The sequence below is a fragment of the Neofelis nebulosa genome, chromosome 11, assembly GCF_028018385.1.
Source record: "Neofelis nebulosa isolate mNeoNeb1 chromosome 11, mNeoNeb1.pri, whole genome shotgun sequence".
Lineage (NCBI taxonomy): Eukaryota > Metazoa > Chordata > Mammalia > Carnivora > Felidae > Neofelis > Neofelis nebulosa.
The window spans coordinates 53629643-53654950 of record NC_080792.1 but is presented as its reverse complement, the minus strand read 5'-3'; the positions used below and the strand labels follow the sequence as shown (position 1 = coordinate 53654950).

The following is a 25308-nucleotide window of genomic DNA, read 5'->3' as shown; positions in this document are numbered from 1 at the left end:
TTCTCTGCACTTCTTCTGCCTTTAGAGCTGTGCCATCTCTTACTTGAATTGTTTGTACATTATTCAGGAATTTTGCTGGAAGACCCTGGGTTTTAGTTTACACATTCTGTACATGGGGACTAAATGGTCATAGACACATTGGAGAGCCCTGTTCCAACCGCCACGCTGTTCTGCAGGACAGAAAGGGAGCTGCTTTGATCTTGAGGAGACTTGGAGCAGTAAAATTTGTGCAGCTATCGCGTTTCCTCGTGGACTTTGGTTTCAAGGAGATTAGATGGGCCTCAGTGGAGCCCTGGGGGTGAGGCCCTCTCTTTCACCGAGGGCAAGGGCTGTTCCTTGTGCTGCAGCTATTTCCTGTTTCTTATTTTATAGAGTGAGAGTCAAAAAGCAGCTAATTATAAAATAAGAAAAATTAAATTAGCATTTTGCTGTCATGGGGGATAAAAAGCTGAGTGGTACAAAGTAAGACATTTATTTGAGTTTAAATGGCCAACGGGTGGCTTTTCCAGGAAGACTGGTTATTTGTCAGGCTTAGTGTCAGTTGTCTGAGCTCACTCATAGATGACACTATTTTGAATAGTTTTCCGTTACATAGGTCTAGCTAAGTTGTAACCTCCTTTAGTTCTTTGTGATCCCCATAGTGTCTGCTAAGCACAGAGTAAATGTTTTAGAGAATGTCTTGACAGGATGTGGGCAAGTCCTCTGGGGGACTTTTCACCCCCTGACCTCCCAGACCAGGGAGAAGCTTGCAGCAGATGCTACTGTGTGTGCCATTGCTGTCTTTCATCTCCTACTTTCAAAGAGGCAAAGTTCTCAGCCAGTGGTGCCCTCCAGGCTTATGTTTGGCCACCTCTAAGAGACTCTGGAATTCATAGAGAGCTGTAGTCTTAAGTACAACTTGAATTCAGCCTCAGGTCTCTTGTCCTCAGGGTTACCAGCTGATCTTGAGAGCCCCATGATTTTAAGCTACTGGTGGGAAATAGCAAGAAGGTTGGGACCACGAGTGCAGTAGAGCTGGTTTCTAATGAATAGTAATGGAAAGTTAAATACCTTTTGTCTCAGTCTAAATGTAAAATGAATGAAAAATGTCTGCCTTGGGGCGCCTGGGTGGCTCAGTCGGTTAAGCATCCGACTTTGGCTTGGGCCATGCTCTCGAAGTTCATGAGTTCAATCCCCACATTGGGCTCTCTGTGCTGACAGACCAGCTCAGAGCCTGGAGCCTGCTTCGGATTCTGTCTCCCTCTCTCTCTGGCCCTCCCCCGCTCACACTCTGTCTCTCTCAAAAATAAACGTTAAAAAAAAGTTTTATTTTTAAATAAAGGAAAATATCTGCCTTACTTAACCTAAATTCTCTTTTTGAAGATCAAATGAGGTATGTTTGAGAAAGTTCTTGAAAAATATTAAGTGCTACTCAAAGGCAGAATATAAGCTTTGGTGCGTGGAGGAGTTTGGTCTAGGAGCATAGGTGTAAGCCAGAACGTGTTCTGTCTGTTTACTGAAGTTTCTAGAAGTTTCTGTTCCCCCACAGCACACTCCTCACATCTGTGAGCAGAAGGTTAGAATGTTGAGGGCAAGTTCTTAGACAAAAGCAGTTCATCTCTGTCCATAAGCTCCAACCACACATGATCTCCCAGGAAGTCCACTTCCTAATCTTGAATTGTGGGTCTAGCAGGCAAGTTAGTAGTCAGTGCTACCTCTCATGACACTGTGCAGAAAAGACTTGAAGGGCCAAGTAGTATTAAGTAAATAACATTCCAGGTTCTAAAAGCACCCCACTTGCAGCAAAAAATCTGGGGTGGGGGTGGGGTCTCATCAAGGCATTCAGATCAGTGCTTTAGAGCTTTTCTATCACTGAGACATGCAGTAAGGCTGTAGTGAGACTTGAGTTTGAATATTAGCTTCACCACTTACTGTGGTGACCTTGGACACTTTCGAACCTCAGTGTCCTCATATAAATGGGAATATTGATACCAAACTCCAGATACTTGTGAAAATTACATGAGATAATACACAGTTTTCCATAGCACTTGACACATGAGGGACATGTAACAACTGTAGTTGTGTTTGTTAGTAGCTGTACTTCTAACTAGTAATAATAGCATTGAATAGATATGAGGGTAAACTTAAACGTGTTTAGAATGTATCCATTTTTTGTATTGATAACAATTTAGAAATTACAGTATTTTAATAAGTACCTATATCCCTTTTCTTTAGCAAAAATTGTTTTTGATTGAACATGTCACCTTTAAATGATTCTGAGCAGTTTTTATAGAAAGAAGATCTGTATTTGAACCTTGTTACTGATAGATTCCATTTATAAATCTCTACTACATATCATGATGGGTTGCTTTAGTTTCTTTGATGCTTAGGAAAAGCTACTAAGCAAATCTTTAAACTACCCATTTATTCCAGATACTAGTGTATGTTTACTTGTAAGTTTTTGATGAGAAAAATCTGATAGTGGGCACCTTCATGCATGAAGGACTAATTCAGTCTATTGAATTTTACACATAAAGAGCCATTTGGTTTCTAATAAGTATGTTAGTTAATTTCTGTCTTCCGACTCTTCCCATTTTTAGTTCACTGATCAGGGAGTACCTCCCTGTCTCGGGAGTTCCCAACATCTAACCCAGCCTATGGGAGCCAGTGCCTGGACCTAAACACACACTATACATTGTATACACTGTATATTAGTCAGGCCTGTCTACACCACTGTGTCTAGTTTTGGATCTCCCATTTAAAGTAAGTTCTTTAGTTTGTCATAAAAGTGAAAGTAAACCCAGTCATTTTAGAAGAATGCTTAGCCCAGAATAGATGAGACCTATAGTTGTACAACAAACTCTTTGGTGTATAATGGTATTTAGAAGATTCATGGTGACTTCTAGTGGACATAATGGTAGGGCTGTCTGATATAGTTATCAACTTCTTGGTGAAAGGAATGAATCTTTGTCAACAGGAAGTACCCCAACATTGAAAAACAGTACGGCAATTATGTTGTTTAAGAGGATACTTGTCTTAGCTTGGGCTGCCATAAAGAATACCACAGACTGGGTGATCTGAACATTTATTTCTCACAATTTTGGAGGCTGGCAAGTCCAAGATAAGGTGCTGGCCAATTTAATTCCTAGTGAGGGTCCTCTTCATGGCTTGCACACTTTCTCACTGTGTCCTCACATGGTAGGAGGAAAGAACATCATCTGTGGTGTTTTTCTTTCTCCTTATAAGAACATTAATCCCATCGTAGAGGCCCAACCCTCTTGACCTCATCTAAATCTAATTGTCTCCCAAAGGCCCTGCCTCCAAATACCTTCACTTGGGGGGTTAGGGCTTCAACATACAAATTTGAGGAGGAGACAGGTTCAGTCCATAACAATGCTTAACTGTTTTAAGCCTTAATTTTATTATCTTTAAAAATAGAAATAATATTTACTCATTCATAAGGTGGTTCTGAGATTATGTATACGCTTAGGAATTTGGTACATAGTAAGCTCTCAAAAAATTAGTTGCTGCTATTCTGATGATTAACTTTCCATATTTCAGGGGTGTGCTAGAAGCACTTTTGATATTTGTTGAAACACTGGGCTAGATAAATACTTTGAGTTCTAAGAATGCATTTTTATATTATTTTCTGTGCTTGTGAGCCTGAAGATAGGGATGCTGCTCTGTGAACATCCTTCAGTTCCACATTGCTCTGTGTGGGCATCTTTATGTCTGTCTGCTTTCTGATTATGTATTTACTCTGTCTTTGCTTTTTCTCTGAGTTTTTATCTCTTTCTGCATCCCTCTTAGTCTCTTTGTCCCTGTCCTTGAATTTATTTTCTCCTCTCTTTTTTTTCTCATCATTCACTATAAAATATGGTGAGTAATGTACAATGTGTATTATTTTACTATATTTTTTAATCTTTGTTTTATTTCAAAAGATAGTCTCTTCAATGAGGTGTATCCCTGACATGTGACTGGGTTACTTGATTGTCTTTCTGCCCTTGTTCAGAGTCCCACTTTCCCAGGCATTGACCAGGACAGGTGTCAGAGGACTGAATTTGTTCTCACTTGGCTTTATTATGGCTAGTGCTGAGCTGGACATGTAGGAATAAAGTTTTATGGTACTGGGTAATGCTTAAAGAAGAAGCTGGGGTGTTTTTTTTGGTTAAAAAAAATTTTTTTTTTTAATGTTTACTTTTGAGAGAGACAGAGAGCGAGCAGGGGAGGGGCAAGAGAGAGGAAGACAGAGAATCTGAAGCAGGCTCCATCCAGCCTCCGAGCTGACAGCACAGAGTTGACATGGGGCTCGAACTCACAAACTCTGAGATCATGACCTGAGCTGAAGTTCGATGCTTGACGACTGAGCCACCCAGGCGCCCCTGGATGAAACTGGTTAATATATCGCACATATAACAACCAGCTGCTTTTCCCCCAGACATAACCATGGGGCAGCCCCCTCTCCCAACCTAGTTGGAGTGCTCCTCCTAGCAGAGTTGTGCCCCTCATTCCCAGGGTGTAGTGAATGTTACAGCACCAGGCATCCCTTTACTTTTGTTTTACCAGCCTTTGTAATATAAACAATTGTTTTATATCTGCTAAGAAAAAAACCAATCATTTGATAGCCTGTATTTTTCTACATTTAGCAACTGGCATTTACACAATAGACTTTCTTGCATAACAGCACATCCTTTAACCATGGTAATTAAAATCATTTTGAATAGATGTAGTTACACTTAATTATGGATTCTGTGCTCTAGTTGATGTAAGCTTATTACACATTTAGTTTATAAGACTTGTTTTATGGCTGAATGAGGATGCTTAAAGTTATCATTTTTCAGTTTCTTTTAAGGAAAGGCCTATATAATTAGTTACGAAATTTTTAAAAATTTGTAACAAAGCTCATTTTTAAATGGCTACCAGTCAGTCAAGCAGTTATACAAAGATGGACTGCTTGGGTGCTGATTAATGTACATGCCATGACAAGCAAAAAGCATGTCGTGAGCATATATTACATATTATGAACATTCTGATGGACAGTTCTAGGTTGCTAAAAAATACTATCTGATAAAAGAGAGTGAAAATATGAACTATACAAGATTAAATTTTATTTCACCTTTGTTTTTGGAGACATTCCTAACATAAAAATTGTACACCATGACCCTAGAAATAAGGAACAAAAAGATATTTATTCTCTTTTCCTCTAAGTGGTAGTGCTCTTTTATGAAACAAAATATAATGAGATATCTGAATCAAGCAAGTCAGCATATGAAAAGATGTTCAGTGTCATTAGCCATTAGGGAAATGCAGATTAAAACTAATATCACCTGTACCTGTCATCATGGTAAAATAAAAAAGTACCAAATGATGGCAAAGATGTAGAAAAATTACATTTCTCAGACATTGCTTGTGGGGGTGTATAATGGTACAGTGACTCTGGTGGCAGTGTCTTTGAAAACTAAGCACGCAGTTCTCATTGAACCCAGCAGTCACATCCCCGGGGGGGGATTATTCTAGTCAATTCGAAAACTGATTTTCTTAAAATTTTTTTTAATGTTTATTCATTTTTGAGAGACAGAGAGAGAGAGACAGAGCATGAGCGGGGGAGGGGCAGAGAGGGAGGGAGACACAGAATCCAAAGCAGGCTCCAGGGTCTGTCAGCACAGAGCCCGACGTGGGGCTCAAACAGATCATGACCTGAGCTGAAGTCAGACACTTAACTGACTGAGCCACCCAGGTGCCCTTGAAAATTGATTTTCACACAAAAATCTATACATGAGTGCTGTGGTAATTTTAACTGTAATACTCAAAAACATGAAATCACTCAGGTGTTCCTCAACAGTTGAGTAATTAAACAAACTATGGTACCTCCGTATTATACAGTACTGCCTCACAATAAAAAGGAACAAACTGTTGATACATGCAACAACTTGGATGAGTCTCCATAGCAGTATAAGAGGGAAAAGGCAATGAATGACAAAAGGTTATATACGTAACTTTCTTAAAAAGGTCAAAAGTGACAGAAACGAAAAACAGAATTAATGGTCTCCAGGTATTAAGGAGAGAGCGAGGGAATTGGGTGTATGTGGCAATAGGACAGATCTTTAGGATGATGGAAATGTTCTCAATTTTAACTGAATCAGTGTTGGTACCCTGATTGTAATATTGCACTAGAATTTTGCACGATGTTGGAGGAACCTGGCTTAAAGGATACATGGGATCTCTTTGTATTTCTTAAAGTTGCATGCATGCAGAACTATAGTTACTGCAAAACAAAAAAGATTAATTTTTAAAAATGAGATGTAATATGAATATTCTGATGAAACAGTATTTCCTCCCTACACACGTTTCTAATTTTTTTTTTGTCTCATTTATTGATGGTTCATTTGATCCTTTATTCATTGAAGAAATAATTATTGGGCACTTGGTATATGCTTAATTTGGCCTTACCTAATGAATTATTCTAAAACCAAAATCAAAACTAACTTGCAACTATTTTATAAAGGATACTACCTTATTTATTAGTAAGTTTTGCAGCCAGTTTACATCCTCAGAGCCATCTCTTCTGGAGGTACATTTTGGGGCCTTTGTAACATTAGCTTTAAAATACTCAAATTTCCGGGGTAAAATTGTGGCTGTGCTCAGTAGTATAAAACTGATGGGTCTTGATTACACATTCATCTGTGTATAAGAGCAGAAAAAATGTCTGAGTGCAATCTGGGCACTGCCAGCAGGCACTCGCTCACCTGTGAGGAGTAGGGTGAGTTTCTCTGGAGGCACATGTCTTAGCACACCCCTAAGTTTTCCCACTGGAGTAGCATTCTTTCTCCCATTTCAGCTTTGGACTTCTCTCACAACATAGAATGTGATCTCTGGTAGCTTTTCTGCGCATGTAACTTCAAGCTTAAGGCACCTGAAAAGCTGGGGGTAAAGAGACAGATGTGTTTATGAGGAATGATCTGGAGAATAAATTGTCTTTTCTCTGGTTCAGTGAAAGTTGGCCTTTGGCTTAGCCAGAGCCACGGAGGATCTCTTGTTTGGTCTATGTCCCTCCTGTCCCCAGGCGAATGACTTGCTGAATTGTGCTTTGACATAATACTAGGGTTGTTGTTGTCTAATGAATGAAATGTGGTGGTATTTGATAAGTGGGGATGAAATTTGATAACGTTAGGACTAAAGAGCTGTTTTTTTCTAATTAGTAAAAGAATTGAGGGGGATTCAAGGAGACTTCCCTGCTGGTCTTCATTGCATACTATATGGTAGGCGCCCCAACCTGTGGTCAGATAAAGCCAGCCCTAGCCTCAGCCACAGCGGATGTGGGGCAGAGGAAGCAAGCATTTCCTAGCGACCCTGCAGCCTGGGTCAGGTGCACATTCATGTCCATCTTTAACCTTTTCTGGAGGATCCTTTTATAGCATAGTGATCCCGATTTGACTAGTTAATTGTAGTTGACCAACAAGATTAAAACCCTTTTCTGTACTTTGAACTTTATAGAACATGAATGTATGTTCTAGTGAGTTGTGTTCAAGCACTGAGGGGATTTTTGATAAAAATAACGCTATAAATAGGTTAGACCCAGTCTAGCTCACCCAGAGTTTGTTTATTTAATCTAGCATGCCTCTGAACCATATTCAGTTTTTGTAGAGTTTTGTAGAAAATTCATCTCTCATTTAATTGTCTTCAGCAGAAACGGTGGACTTTCTGGTTCCTCCCAGATGTGATCCTTGGTCATTTTTTCTGCTTGGCTGCTGTGGCCAGAGTGGATGCAGTTGCCCCAGGTTCCTAGTGATCTTGGGCAAGAGGGCAGTGGTGGTAGTCCGGGTTCTTTGGTGGTTCTGTGCAGGTTCTAAATTTCAGAGGGACACCCCTGCTGGCAGCTAGCAGAATCCATGATGATGGAAAAGGAAAGGGAACTTAGAATTTTACAGTTTGGCAATGTTGGAGAAGGAATTTGAGTTGGAGCAGGAAGCACAGACAGTACACAGATAATTAATATATTAGAATCATGATCAGCCCTACAAAAGAAAATCAAACCTGGCTCCTCTGAGGGAATGACAGTTAAATAGATGTCTACAGAATGAATGAATTAACCCAGCTGGGGTGAGGAGAGAAGTGAATTAGTGGCATGCCTCAGGCCCTGGCTGGGACAGCCTCTCATGATACAAAGGAGAACCGTCTGATTTTGTCAGTTGTGTGGAATTGTGTAAAAACAGTGGTAGCGTGAGACTAACTGGTTCAAGATCAGCACAGTTAACAATATTTAATATGACATACAAATGCTCAATACACTTTTAATCACCACTGTTTTTTTTCTCTGTCATTAGATCCACAGATTCAGTGTTACTGTCTCATCTATTTTTTTTTTTCCCCTGTCTTTTGTAGTTTCAAACCATGAATTATGTGGGACAGCTGGCTGGGCAGGTGATTGTCACTGTGAAGGAACTCTACAAGGGCATTAACCAAGCTACCTTGTCTGGGTGCATCGATGTCATTGTGGTGCGACAGCAGGATGGCACCTATCAGTGTTCGCCTTTTCATGTTCGATTTGGGAAGCTGGGAGTCCTGAGATCCAAAGAGAAAGTGGTGAGTACAGGAGACAGCTTGTTCTCAAGGAGGGTGAAAGGTTAGATGGGAACAGAATAAGTTGTTCCTGTGTACTCTCTCTGGCTCTTTTTTTTTTTTTTTTTTTTAAGGAAAACCTGTATAATGTTGAAGATAATCATATGAGAAGTCAGCCTTTATGTTTTATTTTGAAGTTGCTGCTGAATTAATTCATAAGCGCATAGAAAGTCTCTCCAAGGGGGAAAAAAAGCTGAAAATTATCTTGATAATCCCATTTGTTGCAGCTCAGAGGAGCAAAATAGAGAAACTGGAGTTGTAAATGGAGAATGTTAGGTGTATTTAGAAAAAGTTTCTTTACCTTATATACTATAAAATATTTAGAGCAGTGGCTTCATACCATTTATGAATGGAATAGACTGAGGTAATCAAGAATACAGGGGCGCCTGGGTGGCGCAGTCGGTTAAGCGTCCGACTTCAGCCAGGTCACGATCTCGCGGTCCGTGAGTTCGAGCCCCGCGTCGGGCTCTGGGCTGATGGCTCGGAGCCTGGAGCCTGTTTCCGATTCTGTGTCTCCCTCTCTCTCTGCCCCTCCCCCGTTCATGCTCTGTCTCTCTCTGTCCCAAAAATAAATAAAAAACGTTGAAAAAAAAAAAAAAGAATACATTACATTTGTTTAAGTAAAATTAATGCCAGTTTTCCTTGTTTTGAGAAAGCTGTTGAATCTTATTTGTATGTAAATTTTGTTAGTGATACCAGGACTTGTCTCCAGATCTTACTAAATGCAAACTCACATCATGGGCTTGTTGGCGTTTAGTTTTATTTCAGGGAAGGTTCATTTAGAAAGAAGATAATTTGTATTTTCCTTTTTCTTACATCCTCTCTCCTTCAAATATTGGAACAATGGTAAGACATGTTAGTATATTTGATGTCAATCAAGTTAGAAAATTGAGCTAGTAATAAAACTTTGCAGGTACATGGTAGTATTTTCCCCTTCTGCTCTTACCCCACATTATTTACCTAAACAATGGAGGGAGATTTTGTCAGGATTATAAAGCACAATGAAAGATCTACACCATTTTGGGTCACAGAACTAGGTGTTAGAGGACCACTGGCATAATTCGAATCATCTATTTTCAGATTTTGGCTATTTTGCATAGCTAATCTTATTCTTTAAAATAGAAATTTGTGTTTTAATTAAACTTAAGTTTTTTGGGGGATGGAAGAAAAGGCTTATGGGTTGCACACAACTATATATTCTCCCCACTCCCCCCCCCCCCCCCCCCCCCGCCCTCAAAACACACATCTTTTTTCCGAGGTGTTATAAATCAGTATTTCACTGGAGAGCCACCTTGCAGGATGGCAGGGTTTGTATGGTCGGCCTCTGTTCAGAGACACCCTTTGGAAACCAAAAGCAGTCGCAATTCACTTAGTAACTTGGAAACTTTGCCTTGCAAAACAGTGTTTAGCCACAGTTTAGCTTCTTGGAATTTTTTATTTCTAGCCAGTAACACTAACGTATAGTACTTTCAGTTTTTATCTGCTTTAGGAGAATCTGTACAAAATTGTTTATACGCTGAAATTTCCCATTAGTTGTGCAAGGATCTATTCAGGAAATGGCTTATATGGCACTTTTGTTTGTTTTTCTGTGATCTGGATTTTGATCAGTAGATTGGTTAAGTCTTTTGGCCTTTCAGAATGGAATCTGCAGGCTGATGTTATATGTAAGCATTTGTGTATCTATAAATGGTGACCGGACAGACAACATACCTCTTTCTACATGCTGTGTGCCTCTAATTAAGAAAGTACAAGTTCAGTACCAGGCTACCCAAATGACTGTATTCTGTATCTTGTCAAACCCTTGGATTTTAATAGTCTGTCCATGAGACACAGGAAAAGAAAATTTCTTTTGCACTAGTACCCCTAGGAGCTCAAAGGATGTGTTTGAGCAGAAATTTGGCTCTTTGACTGAAACACAGCTTTCCTGCGACAGTAAAACCAGAACCATGTCTGCCTTGAGATACTCCGGCAGTTTGGATTAACTGTCTTATTTTATTTTAGGTCAGTTTGGACTAGGGAAAGCTACTCACTGATTTTACACTAAGACCCCAGTTATGGTGACACCTATAATGGTGGCACCTGGACTGGAAATCATAATCATCTTAAAGCTTCTGGTTAGGGAGATACTGTATAATAATTTTCCCACTGTCACTGGTATGTTTTTGTTTGATAGAACACCACTACTCCCAGTATATTTCGTAACCCGAGTTGAATTTCAGAAGGTAAACCTGCAGTTGCTGTTTTTAAAATACTAATTTTGTTGATTTAACGCAAAACTAATGATTTGATTACTTATCAAAGTTAAATAATCCAGTGTATTAGACAGGAAGTTTCCATTGTGGGTGACAAAAATCCACCTCGCACTAGCTTAAGCAAAAAAAGGGAATTTATTGGCTTGCATAACTAATGTCCAGGAGCATTTGAATTAATCAGGTCTTTGAGGATGTTAACCAGAACCCTGTCTCTGCCCACCTCTCAGCTCTGCCTCCTTTTGTGTATGCTCTCTCTAATGCAAGATGGCCACAGTACCTCCTGGCTTATTTCCCATGAACTCAGCAACCCTAGGGGAAAGAGAGCTGCTTCTTCCCACAGAAGTATCAGTGTTTAATCTCCCTGTCAGACTTGAGTCACATGTACCTTGCAGACCAGTCACTATAGCTGGGGTGGAATGTACTGATTGGCTTGGCTTGGACAGCAGCCCCATGAAGCCACGCCTGAAACTGTCTGAAATAGAGGATGAGGAGATCTCCAGAGGACACCACTGATATTCTTACCTGAAGAGTGGTTTGCCAAAACAAGTGTCTGCTATAGCAGGTATTTCTTATTTTTTTATTAAATTTTTTTTTTTCAACGTTTTTTATTTATTTTTGGGACAGAGAGAGACAGAGCATGAACGGGGGAGGGGCAGAGAGAGAGAGGGAGACACAGAATCGGAAACAGGCTCCAGGCTCCGAGCCGTCAGCCCAGAGCCTGACGCGGGGCTCGAACTCACGGACCGCGAGATCGTGACCTGGCTGAAGTCGGACGCTTAACCGACTGCGCCACCCAGGCGCCCCATATAGCAGGTATTTCTAAAAAGTAAATCAGTTCTATTTCAACATCTCAGTCATTATATATTGAGCAAGATTAAGCCACAGTGTAGGAAGTAAGACTATGTAGATAGGAATATTGTTTTAGATACCAGTTTATAAGGAGTAGTACATCAAAATGAGTACCCTCTTTAAAATAATCACCTTGGGAAGCATTTATTCCAATTTGGTGCCATCTCTCAAAATATTTAATATTTTTGCTTTGATACTTAAAGAGCTTCTGGCATATTCTTTTAGTACCCTTAGTATTGCCACAATTTGATGTTAGATTTAATTTGGGGGTAACCAAACTCCATTTAGAGGCAGAATAAGAGACTAGTCATATTGGAAAATGTCATATTTGATCACTAAAGTCAGACAGGCTATAAATGAAGGGTGAATTGTTTTAAGATGGTTTAAAACCAGACTGCATTCTGAAAGAGGCATTGTTCTATTTTCCCAGCTCCCTAGGGTAAATGGATAACCTACAAAGATGAAAATTTTGAAGGATACTAGTTTGAATCTGTTATGTTTTTTTATGAAAGGTAAAATAACTTTAATATTTAATTTGTGTGTAATTTAACTTAAATAATTTATACAACCACAAATCAATAAATGATCATTTCAATTATTTTTATGTCCAACTTCTAGTTGAAAAAATGCAATTAAGTATTTAAGTCATCCTGAGAAACCTAAAATTTGGCATTATGGAGCAAATTTAGTTTTCCCAGTCCCCTTGCTCTTACAGTCTAGGAAAATATATCTATTTCTTTACTTCATCAGCCCTCATGGAACTTAGAAAACATTTTTCCTATGTAGAAGCTGCTGCTATTAGAGCTGCTTCGGAAATAGATGATTCTAGATGCTTATGTGACTTCAACCAGTTTATTATGAAACACATTTTAAACTTAACCTGAAAATAATATTTTTTTAGCCCAGGAATTTGTTGCACTACTTGGTTTTGGAAGCGTTAGATTCCATGTCCTACCCAGCTTTATTTAAGCCATAAATATTCACAGTAATCTAAAACATGAAGAACTTAGTTGGGAAATGAATTAATGTTTGTCCTGTGGAAACTTATTTTATGCACACTTTTCTTTTAAGAAGTAAAAGAGGGGCGGGGCGCCTGGGTGGCTCAGTCGGTTGGGTGTCTGACTGCAGCTCAGGTCATGATCTCACTGTTGGTGAGTTCGAGTCCTGCATAAGGCTCTGTGCTGACAGCTCAGAACCTGAAGCCTGCTTCAGATTCTGTGTCTCCCTCTCTCTCTGTTCCCCCCTGCTTGCGCTGTGTCTCTCTCTCTCTCAAAAATAAAAAAAGGTTTTAAAAAAATTTAAAAAGTGGAAGAAAAATGAGTTTCTTACAAAATAATAATTTTGTTAACATTTCTTAAATAGGAATTTTCTTTTGCATAGGATTTTGTTATTTTGTATTTAATAGTTGCCTATTTTTCTCATTTTTTGTTATAATTTTTTTTTCTTTTCTAAGAGCTTTTTTTGTTTTGTAATTAACACAGTAACACATATTCAAACGATATAATTTTAAAACTTTTACCATAGGTGCACTCATGAAAGCATCACTGTAGTCATGACATGGAACACTTAGCTGTCCTCAGTCTCTTCCAGTCTGTGACTGTTCTGAGTCAGTTTTTTAATGACATTAGCATATTTTTAACTCCTATATTTTAGATGTTTAACAAGTTGCAAATGTATTTTATTTTTTTTTTTTAATTTTTTTTTCAACGTTTTTTATTTATTTTGGGGACAGAGAGAGACAGAGCATGAACGGGGGAGGGGCAGAGAGAGAGGGAGACACAGAATCGGAAACAGGCTCCAGGCTCCGAGCTGTCAGCACAGAGCCCGACGCGGGGCTTGAACTCACGGACCGCGAGATCGTGACCTGGCTGAAGTCGGCCGCTTAACCGACTGCGCCACCCAGGCGCCCCTGCAAATGTATTTTAAATAGTTTCTATATCTGTCACCCACTTCTTCCCCTACTGTTGACATTTTACATGACCGTGGTACAATTTATCAGAACTAGGCAGTTAACATTGGTATAATATTATTAACTAAAGACCTTATTCAGATTCACTATGGTCTTTTTGTCTATGATCCTATCCAGGATCCCACATTACTTTCATTCTATATTCTGTAACCATTCTGTCTTTCCTTACAACCTTGACTTTTGAGGAGGACAGAATGGTTATTATGTAGATTGTCCCTCAATTTGAGTTTGTCTGATGTTTTCTCATTTGGGGAAGAATAACACAGAGTGATAGTGTGCCCTTCTCAGTATATCATCTTAGGAGGCCCATCATGGTGCTGTATCTCATTATTGGTGATGTTAACTTTGATCCCTTGGTTAGTGGTGTCTACTAGGTTTCTCATCTAAAGATTTATTTGTGGGAAGAAACTTGGAGATTGTGCAAATATACTGTTTTTCATTGTACTTCCACCCATGGATTTTAGCATACATTGATGAATTTTGTTTGCAGTAGTTATTACTGTGGTGTTTGCCAAATGATTTTCTGTTTTCCATCCTTTCTACTCCATTTATTAACTGAAATTCTACTGTATCAAAGAGCTATCCTTCTGTTTACTTATTCAATTATTTATTCAGATCAGTATGGACTTCTGAATATTAATTTTACTCTTTGGGTTATAATCCATTATTATCATTATGTAGTTGCTCAAATTGTCCCAGATTTGGCAATTAGTAGGTAGCTCCTTCAGGTTGAGTCCTTTTGATATGTTCCCATCATTTTTTGAGCACTTCCTTACTTTTTGGCACCTTGAGCTATTTGACAAGAATCTACTTTACCTGCCTCAGCCCTGGAATGTAATTATTTTGTTTCTCTGAGGAGCAGTGGTTCCTTTTATTAGAGAATCGTATCTAGAAACAAAGCATCTGGTCACTAGGTATGCTCATTACTGAGGTGTCATTGCCTCTAGGCCCTGTCAGCAGGCAGAGCTGGAAAATCTCTGTATGTAAATATGTGTACCTACATTTGTCTGTAAAAATTATGAGTTCACACTGATTCCTCTGATTCCAGTCCATCCCTAGAAGGTTCCTTCCCATCTCCTTATTTATAACTTCTTTTTCTGACAGTGAGAAACATGGCTCTTATTACCTACAATATGTTTACTTATTTGTTCAATCCTAAAATACACATAAAATAGTTTTAGAATTGTTACCCACATCTCTGTGATTTTTTTTAATTACTACAATATTTGTTTATAGTTTTTTTTGTCTTTAGTCTTAGAATATTTAGTTTTATTCCTTATCCCTTAGTGTGGTTATGTTACTAACAGGATTTTTATGATAAGCATTTTGACAACATATTTCAGTTAATGATCTTCATTGACCTGATGTGACCCAGCACTCAGTGTCAGAAGGGATAATTAATTGGTCCTCACTGGGAAAAACCCATTGGTTTTGCAAAGTTAAGTACACTTAAATTGTGGACTACTCTATTTATATACGTATTACATTTTTCTGTACTTTCGTTTTTATGTCCCCTGAACCAGTCTAAAACTGGAGTTTACAAGTTTATCTGTAAGAGTTTCGAAAGTTGGTGTTCATTTATTATTATAAGATGTTTAAAAACATTTATTCACAGTCTACAGATGAACTACTACATTATTTTTAAGTGGTATTTAATATTATATATAAACAGTCCTTACTTTGCATGGTCGTATAGATCATTAAAATGACTGGGCAGATTTCAGCAGCATGGATGGAACTGGAAGGTATTATGCTGAGTGAAATAAGTCGGAGAAGGACAGATATCATATGTTTTCACTCATATGTGGATCTTGAGAAACTGAACAGAACACCATGGGAGAAGGGAAGGGGAAAAATTGTTACAGAGAGGGAGGGAGGCAAACCACAAGAGACTCTTAAATACAGAGAACAAACTAAGGGTGGATGGGGGTTGGAGAGAGGGAAAATGTGTGATGAGCATTGAGGAGGGAGGGCACTTGTTGGGATGAGCACTGGGTGTTATGTGTAAGCCAATTTGACAATAAATTCTATTCATGAAAAACATATACATAGAAAAAATGACTGGGCAAGTCAAAACCCAAAGCAAACTTAATAACTGAGAAAAATTAGGATTTTTCCATGAATTTTACAAATTTTTGTAAAAACTTTCTATTGTCAGTTAAAAATGTGTAAGAAAATGAAAAATAGTAAGTTGGTGTTTAGTACACTGCAATTTAAAACATTAGGAACATTGAGAACTAACATGTCTTTTTTGTAAAATAACTTAGCAAGATTAGTTGGTTTGAACAGTGCTTGCCTTCTTGATGTAAAACTTAAGATACCGAACAAGCATCTCTCGTCTTGGCAAATTTTCGTATGCTTTTCTGAATTTGGATCACCTTTCAGGTTTTCAGCTCTGAAACATTCAATGTCATGAAGTATGTCAGAGTTCCTTCAGTGTGGACACTTTTTGCCCACGTCACTTCCTCTGGGCCATCTTCATCCTTTTTGTCACAGCCACTCTGCTCCTCTGTGTGGATGAGCCTGCCTTCACCAGGTGCCTCTGGCTGCACATGTTGAGCCTTTCAGGTGGCAGCAGGGTCCCCATTCCCGCAGTCAGCTATTTCTTCCGTAACTGTTGACATTCAGTTTGAAGTTTACTTCCAGTAATGTTACTTTTAGTTTGTGGCATTTTGATCTTGGCCAGTTTCCTCTTAATTATCCATTTTTATAAAATGTCACATGGGTTTATCAGTGTGAAACAAGACAACTACCACTACAAGCTTTGCTGTCTGTGTCTGAACTGAGTAATAATAGATTTGGTATGCTAGTCACTAGTGCACTTTTTGGAAAAGTGATGCAATGGGTTACCAATCATGCGGGGCATCTGTTTTTATGTAGTGATCTGTAGACAGACAGCTGGCAGTGAAGTCTGTGCTCTCTGGAGTTACAGGTAACATACTGCATTAACTGAAATTTGTGGTTGTCTGAAGCGTGCCAGCTGAGGCCTGTCTGTGGTGTAACTCTGGAAGTGCTCAATTGCTTGTTGACCATAACATTTCTCTATTTTATGCCATTTGGGAAATTAAGTACAAGATTTTATGTTCTAAAAATGATACAATATTTTCACAATATTTTCTTTCAATCCCTGGTTACCTATCCCCTTCCTTCCCAGATCTGTTTGGTTTTTTAAGGCAGGCTGGTGGGGCAGGTAGCAGTGTTTCTCAGAGACTATCACTCCAGGAACCTCAATACTAAGTTTGGCTTGAGAACCCAGAATTTAGGCTTCGTTTAGCATGAATGAAAGATTTAATACTAAATCATACTTTCTCTTCTTAGATTGATATAGAAATCAATGGCGATGCAGTGGATCTTCACATGAAATTGGGTGACAATGGGGAAGCTTTCTTTGTGGAGGAGACTGAAGAGGAATATGTAAGTTCTAGTGGGTCACAATTACTTTACACATTGTATTCAGGCTCCAGGATCTGTCCCCAGACAGAAATGTTCAGTTTTCATGGTTAGTTATACAGGTGATTGTTGCAGGTTCAACAAGCTTTAGTTTTAGGTTGAAGAACTAAGCTGTCAGAAAGGAGCTAGAGTGAGTGAGGCACTTTTCTCAGCACCAAGTGTCAGAATACAGAGAGCATATAGAAGGCCCTTGCACTTGCTCTTTTTCTGTCTTTAATGAGCTTTCTTATTTAGTATCTGTTACAGTTTACACCTTGACTCGAAGTTAGTTCCACCTAAGTAATGAAGGCATATCTCTCTGCAGGCTGTGTGTGTTTGTACATGTGTGACCTTTAAACTTGGAAAACATGTTTAACCATTTTGGTTAGGGACATTGGATCACTAATCTTGAATAGGCTTGTGAATGAGTTTATTATGGTCTCCAGAGATTTAAATTAATTGGCCTGTATCTTTTTAAACCATTATTGCATGTTTGGCTTCTTTAAGTAAGAGAGAACAGTTTGTTCCTCCCCGCCCCTTCACCCCATGTATCCACTGATGGTGGTAAACTGTTTTTGATGGATCTTAGAAGAGGCATCTTCTGGCTTTCATCATAAAGAATAAAATCTCAGCAAAACTGATAACCTTCAAGTTATTAAGGATACAGGACTACTTTTTTGGGGTTTTCAAAGAAGAAAAGTCACCAAAAAATAGAATGAGATTGTTTATCATTTTTAGTTTAGAGAGAAACCAACAATTTAGATACCAGTATGTAAAGCAGCAGTGCAAAGTATGGTTATGAAAACAGTCCAGAGCAGTCTTTTTTTTTTAGTACCTATTAATTACTTGTTTTTATATTACGTTGTTTGTGTTTGCTTGGCCTTATCAAAGTTTTTCCTCATCAGAGACAGAAGCAAGAGGCAGAATGATACAATAAATGAGTTACCACAAGAATAAAATATATTTTTTTTTAACTTTTATTTATTTGAGAGAGAAAGCACACACATGGATGCAGGGGAGGGGCAGAGAGAGGGAGAGGGAGAATCCTAAGCAGGCCCCACGCTGCCAGTGCAGAGCTGATGCAGGGCTCAGTCTCACAAACCATGAGGTCATGACCTGAGCCAAAATCAAGAGTTGGACGCTTAACCAGCTGAGCCACCCAGGTGCCCCAAGAATAAAATATTTTTGATGTGTTCCTTAAAATCATGTATATTTCAGGACATTGGTTGATTAGGCTTTGTGTAAATCAGTGAGCGAGAGGGCTGGGTTATCGATCGTTTGTTACGTGGTTCTCGTCATTTCTGATGATTCCATTTACAACTATGCTTAGTAAGGTTAACTTGGAGAGTGTCAACTTTCCAGCCCCTTTTGCCTATCCCATGTATCATCAAATTATTCAGATTTTCTTTCGTATGCTTCTCTGTAATTTTTTTTTTTTAAATATTAATTCATCCAACATTACTACTCTATGCCACATACTATGAATAAAATATGCCCCCACTCTCCAGGAGTTTACAGTTATAAAAGGGATAAGCATTACCAACACCCATCTGGCTGCCATTTATTTACATACTTGTTTCTGTCAGACTTTGCTCATCTAAACTGTATATCATCATCCTTTTCAAGCTGGTAGTTCTTTATCTAACCCTGTCCTGTTAATAGCTGCACAATCATCCATAGTATGGATACACCACAATTTAACCATTCTTGTACTGATAGAGATTTAGGTTATTTCATCACCCCCAACACAATACACATAGTGCTATAATAGAACTAGGAAACACCACCAGAGACAAAATAGCTTTTAAGAAGTACCAGTAAACTTTGGGGCACCTGGATGGCTCAGTCGGTTCAGCATCTGACTCTTGATTTCAGCTGAGGTCACGATCTCAGGGTTGTGGGATCAAACCCCCTCCACTCAGCACGGAGCCTGCTTAAGATTCTGTCTCTTTCTCTGCCCCTCTCCCCTACTCGTACATGAACTCTCTCTCTCTCTTTCTGTCTCTCTCAAATTAAAAAATTTTTAAAAAGTACCAGTAAACTTTATTTATACAATTAATAAAAAAGACCATTGAATTAAAAAGCCCTGGAAGTCAGAGACCACAGCCTGTAACTTGGGTGCCCTGGGGACATGTGGAATAATATCCTGTCATCACAGTGCTGGATAAACAGAATTTTGGCTCCGGGGTAATATGTCTATCAAAGCCAAATTCAGAAGCTTGATTTAGAACAATTATGGAAATTCACTCATTTTCAGGACTATTATGTAAAAACTTGAGTATTCTAAGTTACTTGAAGTTAATTTATATGTTACCTACCTTCCGTTTCCCCCATGATACAAAGAGGTGAAGCCAGTAACTACGAAGTTAATCTTCTGAACACCGGACTTTGGTCATTTATTTGATATTAAATTATGAGTTTATTTCTAACTGTTGGGCCTTATTTTCTTCTTTTGAATTCCTGAAAGGATGTTTTAAAAACGTTACAGTTTTAAAATCTGCCAACTTCATTTGTAATAGGGTATTGTGTATTTTAATCGCCTTTTCACCTTCATTTAATTTAGCAAACACAATTTACCGGAGATCCTCACTTCACTTACCTGTCCTACTGCCCCCTGTCTGATGGGGTGTTCCTGATCCCTGCCTTCCGCTTTATCCTGTTACTGTTCTTTGTAAGTTTTTGACAGAGTGCTTCGTATTGCCTCCTTGGAATGCTGCTGTTGCTGCTTTGAACTTCCCTGTATAGAAAATTTAACTGGCTGTGCTTTAATTACAGTTTTTGTGTATGTGTGCTGATTTGGTATATTGGTTCCTTCAAATATATTCAGTTACATGGACCAGATGAATTATCTGTGTGTACCAGGGTAAAGACCTGTTCAGAATAGAGTGGGCAGTAACATAGTTCAGTGTGACATTCTTACCTTTAAGCACTATGTATTCTTCCTACCACTGTGAATTTAGATATGCAAAGAGTTCATTATTGTTTTGATTCACTGTCCACTTTGTCAGGGACAACTTTTCTTTCTCCATGTTCTGTTTAAGGAAAAGCTTCCTGCCTACCTTGCCACCTCACCAATTCCTACTGAAGATCAGTTCTTTAAAGATATCGATACTCCTTTGATGAAATCTGGTGGAAATGAAAGACCATCTCAGAGTTCGGACATCTCCCACATGTTGGAAACGGAAACAGTTTTCACTTCAAGTTCTGTGAAAAAGAAAAAACGAAGGAGAAAGAAATGCAAACAGGACAGTAAGAAGGAAGACCAGACCGCTTCTCCTGCTGCAGAAGATACCGTGGATGTGGAAATGAGCTCTGACGATGACAAGGGGGCCCAGTCAGCAAGGTAGGGCTCTTAGTGCGGTTGCCAGGCATCCACACACGCTATGGGCAGAGCTCAGGTACAGTGAATTGTTGTTGTTTCTTTCATGGATCTGCAGTGTGAGTTTTGCACTTGTTTTTCCCCATGACAGTTTATTGTGGAATCAGTGTAAGAGGCATTTTTTTTTCCTTTCTGCTATTCTATAAAATTTGCCATCAGACGTCCTGCTGTGGTATTGACATACCACTTGAAGCAGACTGGCAGTGTGTGTCTTTCCATCAGTAGGTTTCCAAAAGCCAAATAAATTGTAAGTTACAAAGAAGGTCTGAATTAGTGACTTGGCCCTGAGGCCACATCTGGTGTATATCCCTACTCAGTAGTCTTGGTATCTCACCTGTTTCTGAGAAGTTTAGAGTTTTTATTTTGAGTTTATCATCAAAACATTCCCAGTAAATTGAAAAGGAAAGGAGGATTTTTGTGTGTGTGTGGTGGTATTTTTTTTTCAAGTGAGAAATCTTTGACCACTTATTTACCAGCTCAGTAGAAGAGCTCAAATATGCCAATTTTTAGGTCAGCACTGGGTTTGGAAGGTTAGGGGGTAGAACATGTATTTTTTTGTTCAAGAGTTCAATTTGTAAAAGGTTATCTTCCCACCTGTTCACTCAGTGACTGCTGTGGCATTGGAAGAGGACCGTATGTGTGTCATGGGGTGGTTTACTTTACTGATGAGCGTTGGACAAGAAGTTGTTGCCCACAGTGACCCTGAAGTTCTACCTACAGTTTTTCCAAGATCCACCAGAAAGGACACTGAAGTAACACTTTTGCCCTTAAAGTTTATTCGTGTCCTTTATCATAACACAATTGAGCAAAGTTTAGAACTCTTGAACAACCTGCAGCTTCTGTTTAGGAAGTTAAAACATTTCTAAAACATATGCAGAGTTACCTGATAAATGTACAAGAATCATTATTCTAAAGGAATTAATTTACAAAATTAATGTTGAAAGTGAATGCATTGCAGATATATTAGTGCATGCCTTACTTTCTAGATTGTGCAAACAACTGCCTGCTTCAGCCAAATCTGTCAGAATACTGATTTGGTCAACAGTTCATGGTTGTTAGTTCTTTCTCTCTGAGCCAGAACCTTGCTTGCTTGGTAAGCAGGCATGTCAGAATGCTTGTAAAGTAGTGGCTTATGATAATTTTCAGGAGTTTGGTGGTTTGCTTTTTCTCTGGATTACATGGATCATAGATACTGCCACGTGGAGGAACTCTTTCCTAAAATCTGCTTTAAAAAAGGATCTGCTTAATTATGCAGCCAACAGAAATTAGGACTTAAAAAAAAAAAAAGGACAAAATGTAACAGTCTTGAGAATTCAGGTCAGGTGTATACTGAAATAAGCACTGAGCTAAAAGGTAGAAGACTGGGCCTCTTCTGTTTTTGATTGTGGAATAGCAGCCACTTGGTTACTCTGGACCTTTGTTTTTTAATCTATGAAATAAGAGAATTGAACTATGTGGTTTGCAAGGCCCCTTCCAACTCAGTAGATTCTAAAATAATTTGGAGAAAGATACTTAGGATCAAAAGTATTAGCAGCATATTAATCAGAGAAAAAGAATAGGAAGTCAACTGCTTTTGCAGTTGTGCAACCTAGAAATCAGATAGGGTTGGGACATTTGCAGCTTTCGAGTATCTTCCCCTCCTCAGGCCCCTACCACTTAGGAAAGAAATTCTGTTTCCAGAGAAATACCTAAAAGTGGTTTTTATTTTATTTTGATAAATAGTGTCCTACTTAAATAGTGTTCTCTTTACTTTTCAAGAATTTCATGGATAATAGAATTAAGGTTAATTGATGCTCCATGAATGAAGCAGGTGAAAGATGAAACCACCCTTAAACCAAGTTGCTGTTGCATAGCTAGGAGAAACACATTAAGTGAAAATTGGAGAGCTTTAAACTGCAGAGAGCTTTGTGTAAATTGTACCTAGTGAGCCTCTCCCTTACTCAAGATGGACTTGTGTGTAGCATGGAAGCCTTGTTTGTCCTTCCAGAGGATGGAAGGATGTGTTAGTGTGTATATGTATTAAAAATGTTGTACCTAGGCTAAGTAGTCTTTTGGAGGGAAGAGTCTTTTCGGATTGGATGGTGCTGTAGCACAATCATGGGTGCAAATGTACAAAATATGCCACTGGTGAAATACTTAAAATACCCAGCACTATTAAAAATGGAGGCTTAAGACTGCACCATCAGAAAGGAATCTCTTCTTTTAATCCACCAAAGCAGACTTGTTTGCAAGTTAAATCTGGGAGCTAAGTAGAGGGAGCCTAAGACTTTTTATAAACAGCCTCTATTGCCCTGAGGCTGCGGACTTCATCTCCTGATCAGTAACTGGCTTCCAGAAAACCCTCCATGTTCTTCTCTGATGACTGGAATCTTACAGCCTGCTCCCTGCCTTTCCTCCCTTTGATTTCTGACACAGTAGACAGAGAAACATTGCAGGGCTCCTTTCAATCCTATTATGAGGTTATCTTTTATCGGAAATGTCCCATATCCAAAAGCAAAATGAGATCATTAGCCACACTGAAATTTATTGACCAGTACTCTGCTAAGGCTGAGGATAAACATATTGTTTACCGAGTTAGTAATCTTTGGTCATGGTGGTTAGCAACCCTATTTATCTCTTACATAATACCCCCAGTTAAATAGACAAAGACTCATTTAGTCCCTCTAATTTATCCCACATAAATAAAGCAGGCCATTTATTTTAACTTTCTATTGATTTTTTTTTCCCCTGCTTTTAAAAAACTGAGATAATAATTTACATATAGTTGTATTTATAGAACTTAAATATGCAAGTATGCAATTGAGTGATTTTTGTCAGTTGTATATACATCATGTAACCTCTGTTGGCTTTTGAATAGGAAGGATAATTCGTTTATGAAATGGTATTGAATTTGAAGCCATGTTGAGATACATCTGTGAAGGCTGAAGTGTTCTCTTATACGCACTTAGTATGAACTCCAGCAACTGGACCTCCCACATCCCCCAACCCTGACTCAGGGTTAAACTGTTTACCCTACTGCGAATTCTCTGCTGTTCAGTGTTAATGTATGTAATTGTCCTATATTTTGACATGGATGTAGTCAGTGTTGGTACTGTTGTCTTCCCATTCCAGTATCTACACTCCCTTTTATCCTCATATCATGAATTTAAGTTCCTCTGTCATGGTCTACCTAGCTTGTTGAATGTTCTTAGGCACAGGTGCCATTTTGAAAAGTGCTTATTAGCAAGTTTTTAGAAGCCTTATTTTATTTAATGGATCATGGGACCAAAGGGAACCTCAACATCAGCAACCTTTTTCATCACCTAAAATAATCGTCTAAACTAATGGGCCTAATTTTTGTCAGGATATGCCCAGAGAAGACCATTTCATGTCTTCCCTGGGGTATAAGTTCTTAATGGTGCCTGATCTTGATCTTTCTTTCTCTCAGCAATATTTTACTAATACCAGATTGCTTTCTGAGCTCTTCTTGACTTACCTTTTATACTACAGTGAAATATATGCCAAATAAATAAGTTTCTGTGACTTTTACATTGTTCTTTTCAAACCACTTTCAAACCATATGGATAGTGATGCGTCAAACTCTACTCTCCTTTCAAATTTGTCAAATAAACATCTGATTCATAAGCATCACATTTTCCCTTTTTGCTACCATTTGATGTTCATTTTTTAAGGGGCACTGGGATGGCTCAGTCATTTAAACGTTTGGCCCAGGTCATGATCTCATGGTTCATGAGATTGAGCTCTGCGCCGAGCTCTGTGCTGATAACACAGAGCCTGGTTGGGATTCTCTCTGTCTTTCCTGCTGCCCCTCTCCCCCACTTGCACTCTCTCAAAAAGAAAAGAAAAAAAAAAAAACTGAAAAAAAAAAAAAAACCCTCCTGATGTTCATTTTTTGAGAAATAGAATGTTTTTAGCTAGATATCTGCCTTTTTCAAGTATAGGTTTTTCTCCCCTTGAAATGAGGTATTATACCAGAGTTTAATTCTTCTGAGAGAAATATTAGAGTTGGGAAAACCTTAAATTAGAAGATACAACTATGTGGAAAAACTATTGCATGGCAGAGGTAGTAAAGCAGAGCATGTTAAACAAAGATATAAAGGAAGAAAGGTAACATTAAAAATTAAAGTGATTTTTACCTTTATTTTTAGTCTGCCGTATTAAGTAAATACAGATATTCTCATTTTATGTAGAATATCTGTCCTGGTAGAATGTAGAATTTTTTATAAGAAGCTCTCAAACTGGAAAGTATAGTTTTTCTTGATACTTCTCAGAGCTCTCAGCATAATACACTGCGTAAATCTCATATAAACTCTGAAATAGACAGGACAAGTGATAAATTTCCAACTAAATATGAAAAACTGGGGCCCACAGTGCTTCTGAGGGATGTTTTCAAGGTTATATGGCAAGTTAGTTACATTAACTATGCAGATTCAAGAAAAACAAAAGGGTAAATTAATTAAAACCCTATTGGCATTAGTTCATCCTCCTATAAAGATAGAGAATATGGGGACGTGTGCAAGGGGGAGGGGGCAGAGAGAGGGAGAGTGAGAATCCCAAGCAGGCTGTGTGGTGTTAGCACAGAGCCTGATGGGGGGGCTCAAACTCACAAAACATGAACTCATGACCTGAGCTGAAACCAAGAGTCAGACGCTTCACCAGCTGAGACACCAAGGCACCCCTCATCTTCCTATAGTTCTAAGGTCTGTGTATGAATCTTAAAAAAACATTTTTTATGTTTTTGTATCATCATCCTCATATCCGCACATCATGTAGATTCTAAATAAGGAGAAAGTTCTCAGGTAATTCTTGGTCCAAACAAAAAGAAGAATAAG

The 25308-nt window shown here is 38.6% G+C and overlaps 1 protein-coding gene across 2 annotated transcripts in view; it reads left to right on the top strand.

Annotated features, from left to right (window-relative positions):
* The window catches only part of LPIN2 (lipin 2), an 86450-nt gene that overhangs the window by 35398 nt on the left and 25744 nt on the right, over nt 1-25308 (top strand). For both annotated transcript variants that reach the window (XM_058692581.1, XM_058692580.1), the window contains exons 2-4: nt 8362-8562; nt 16987-17082; nt 20139-20440. In XM_058692581.1, coding sequence (XP_058548564.1) covers nt 8371-8562; nt 16987-17082; nt 20139-20440 — 590 coding nt within the window. In that variant the 5' untranslated portion in view covers nt 8362-8370. The remainder of the gene's footprint in view (nt 1-8361; nt 8563-16986; nt 17083-20138; nt 20441-25308) is intronic.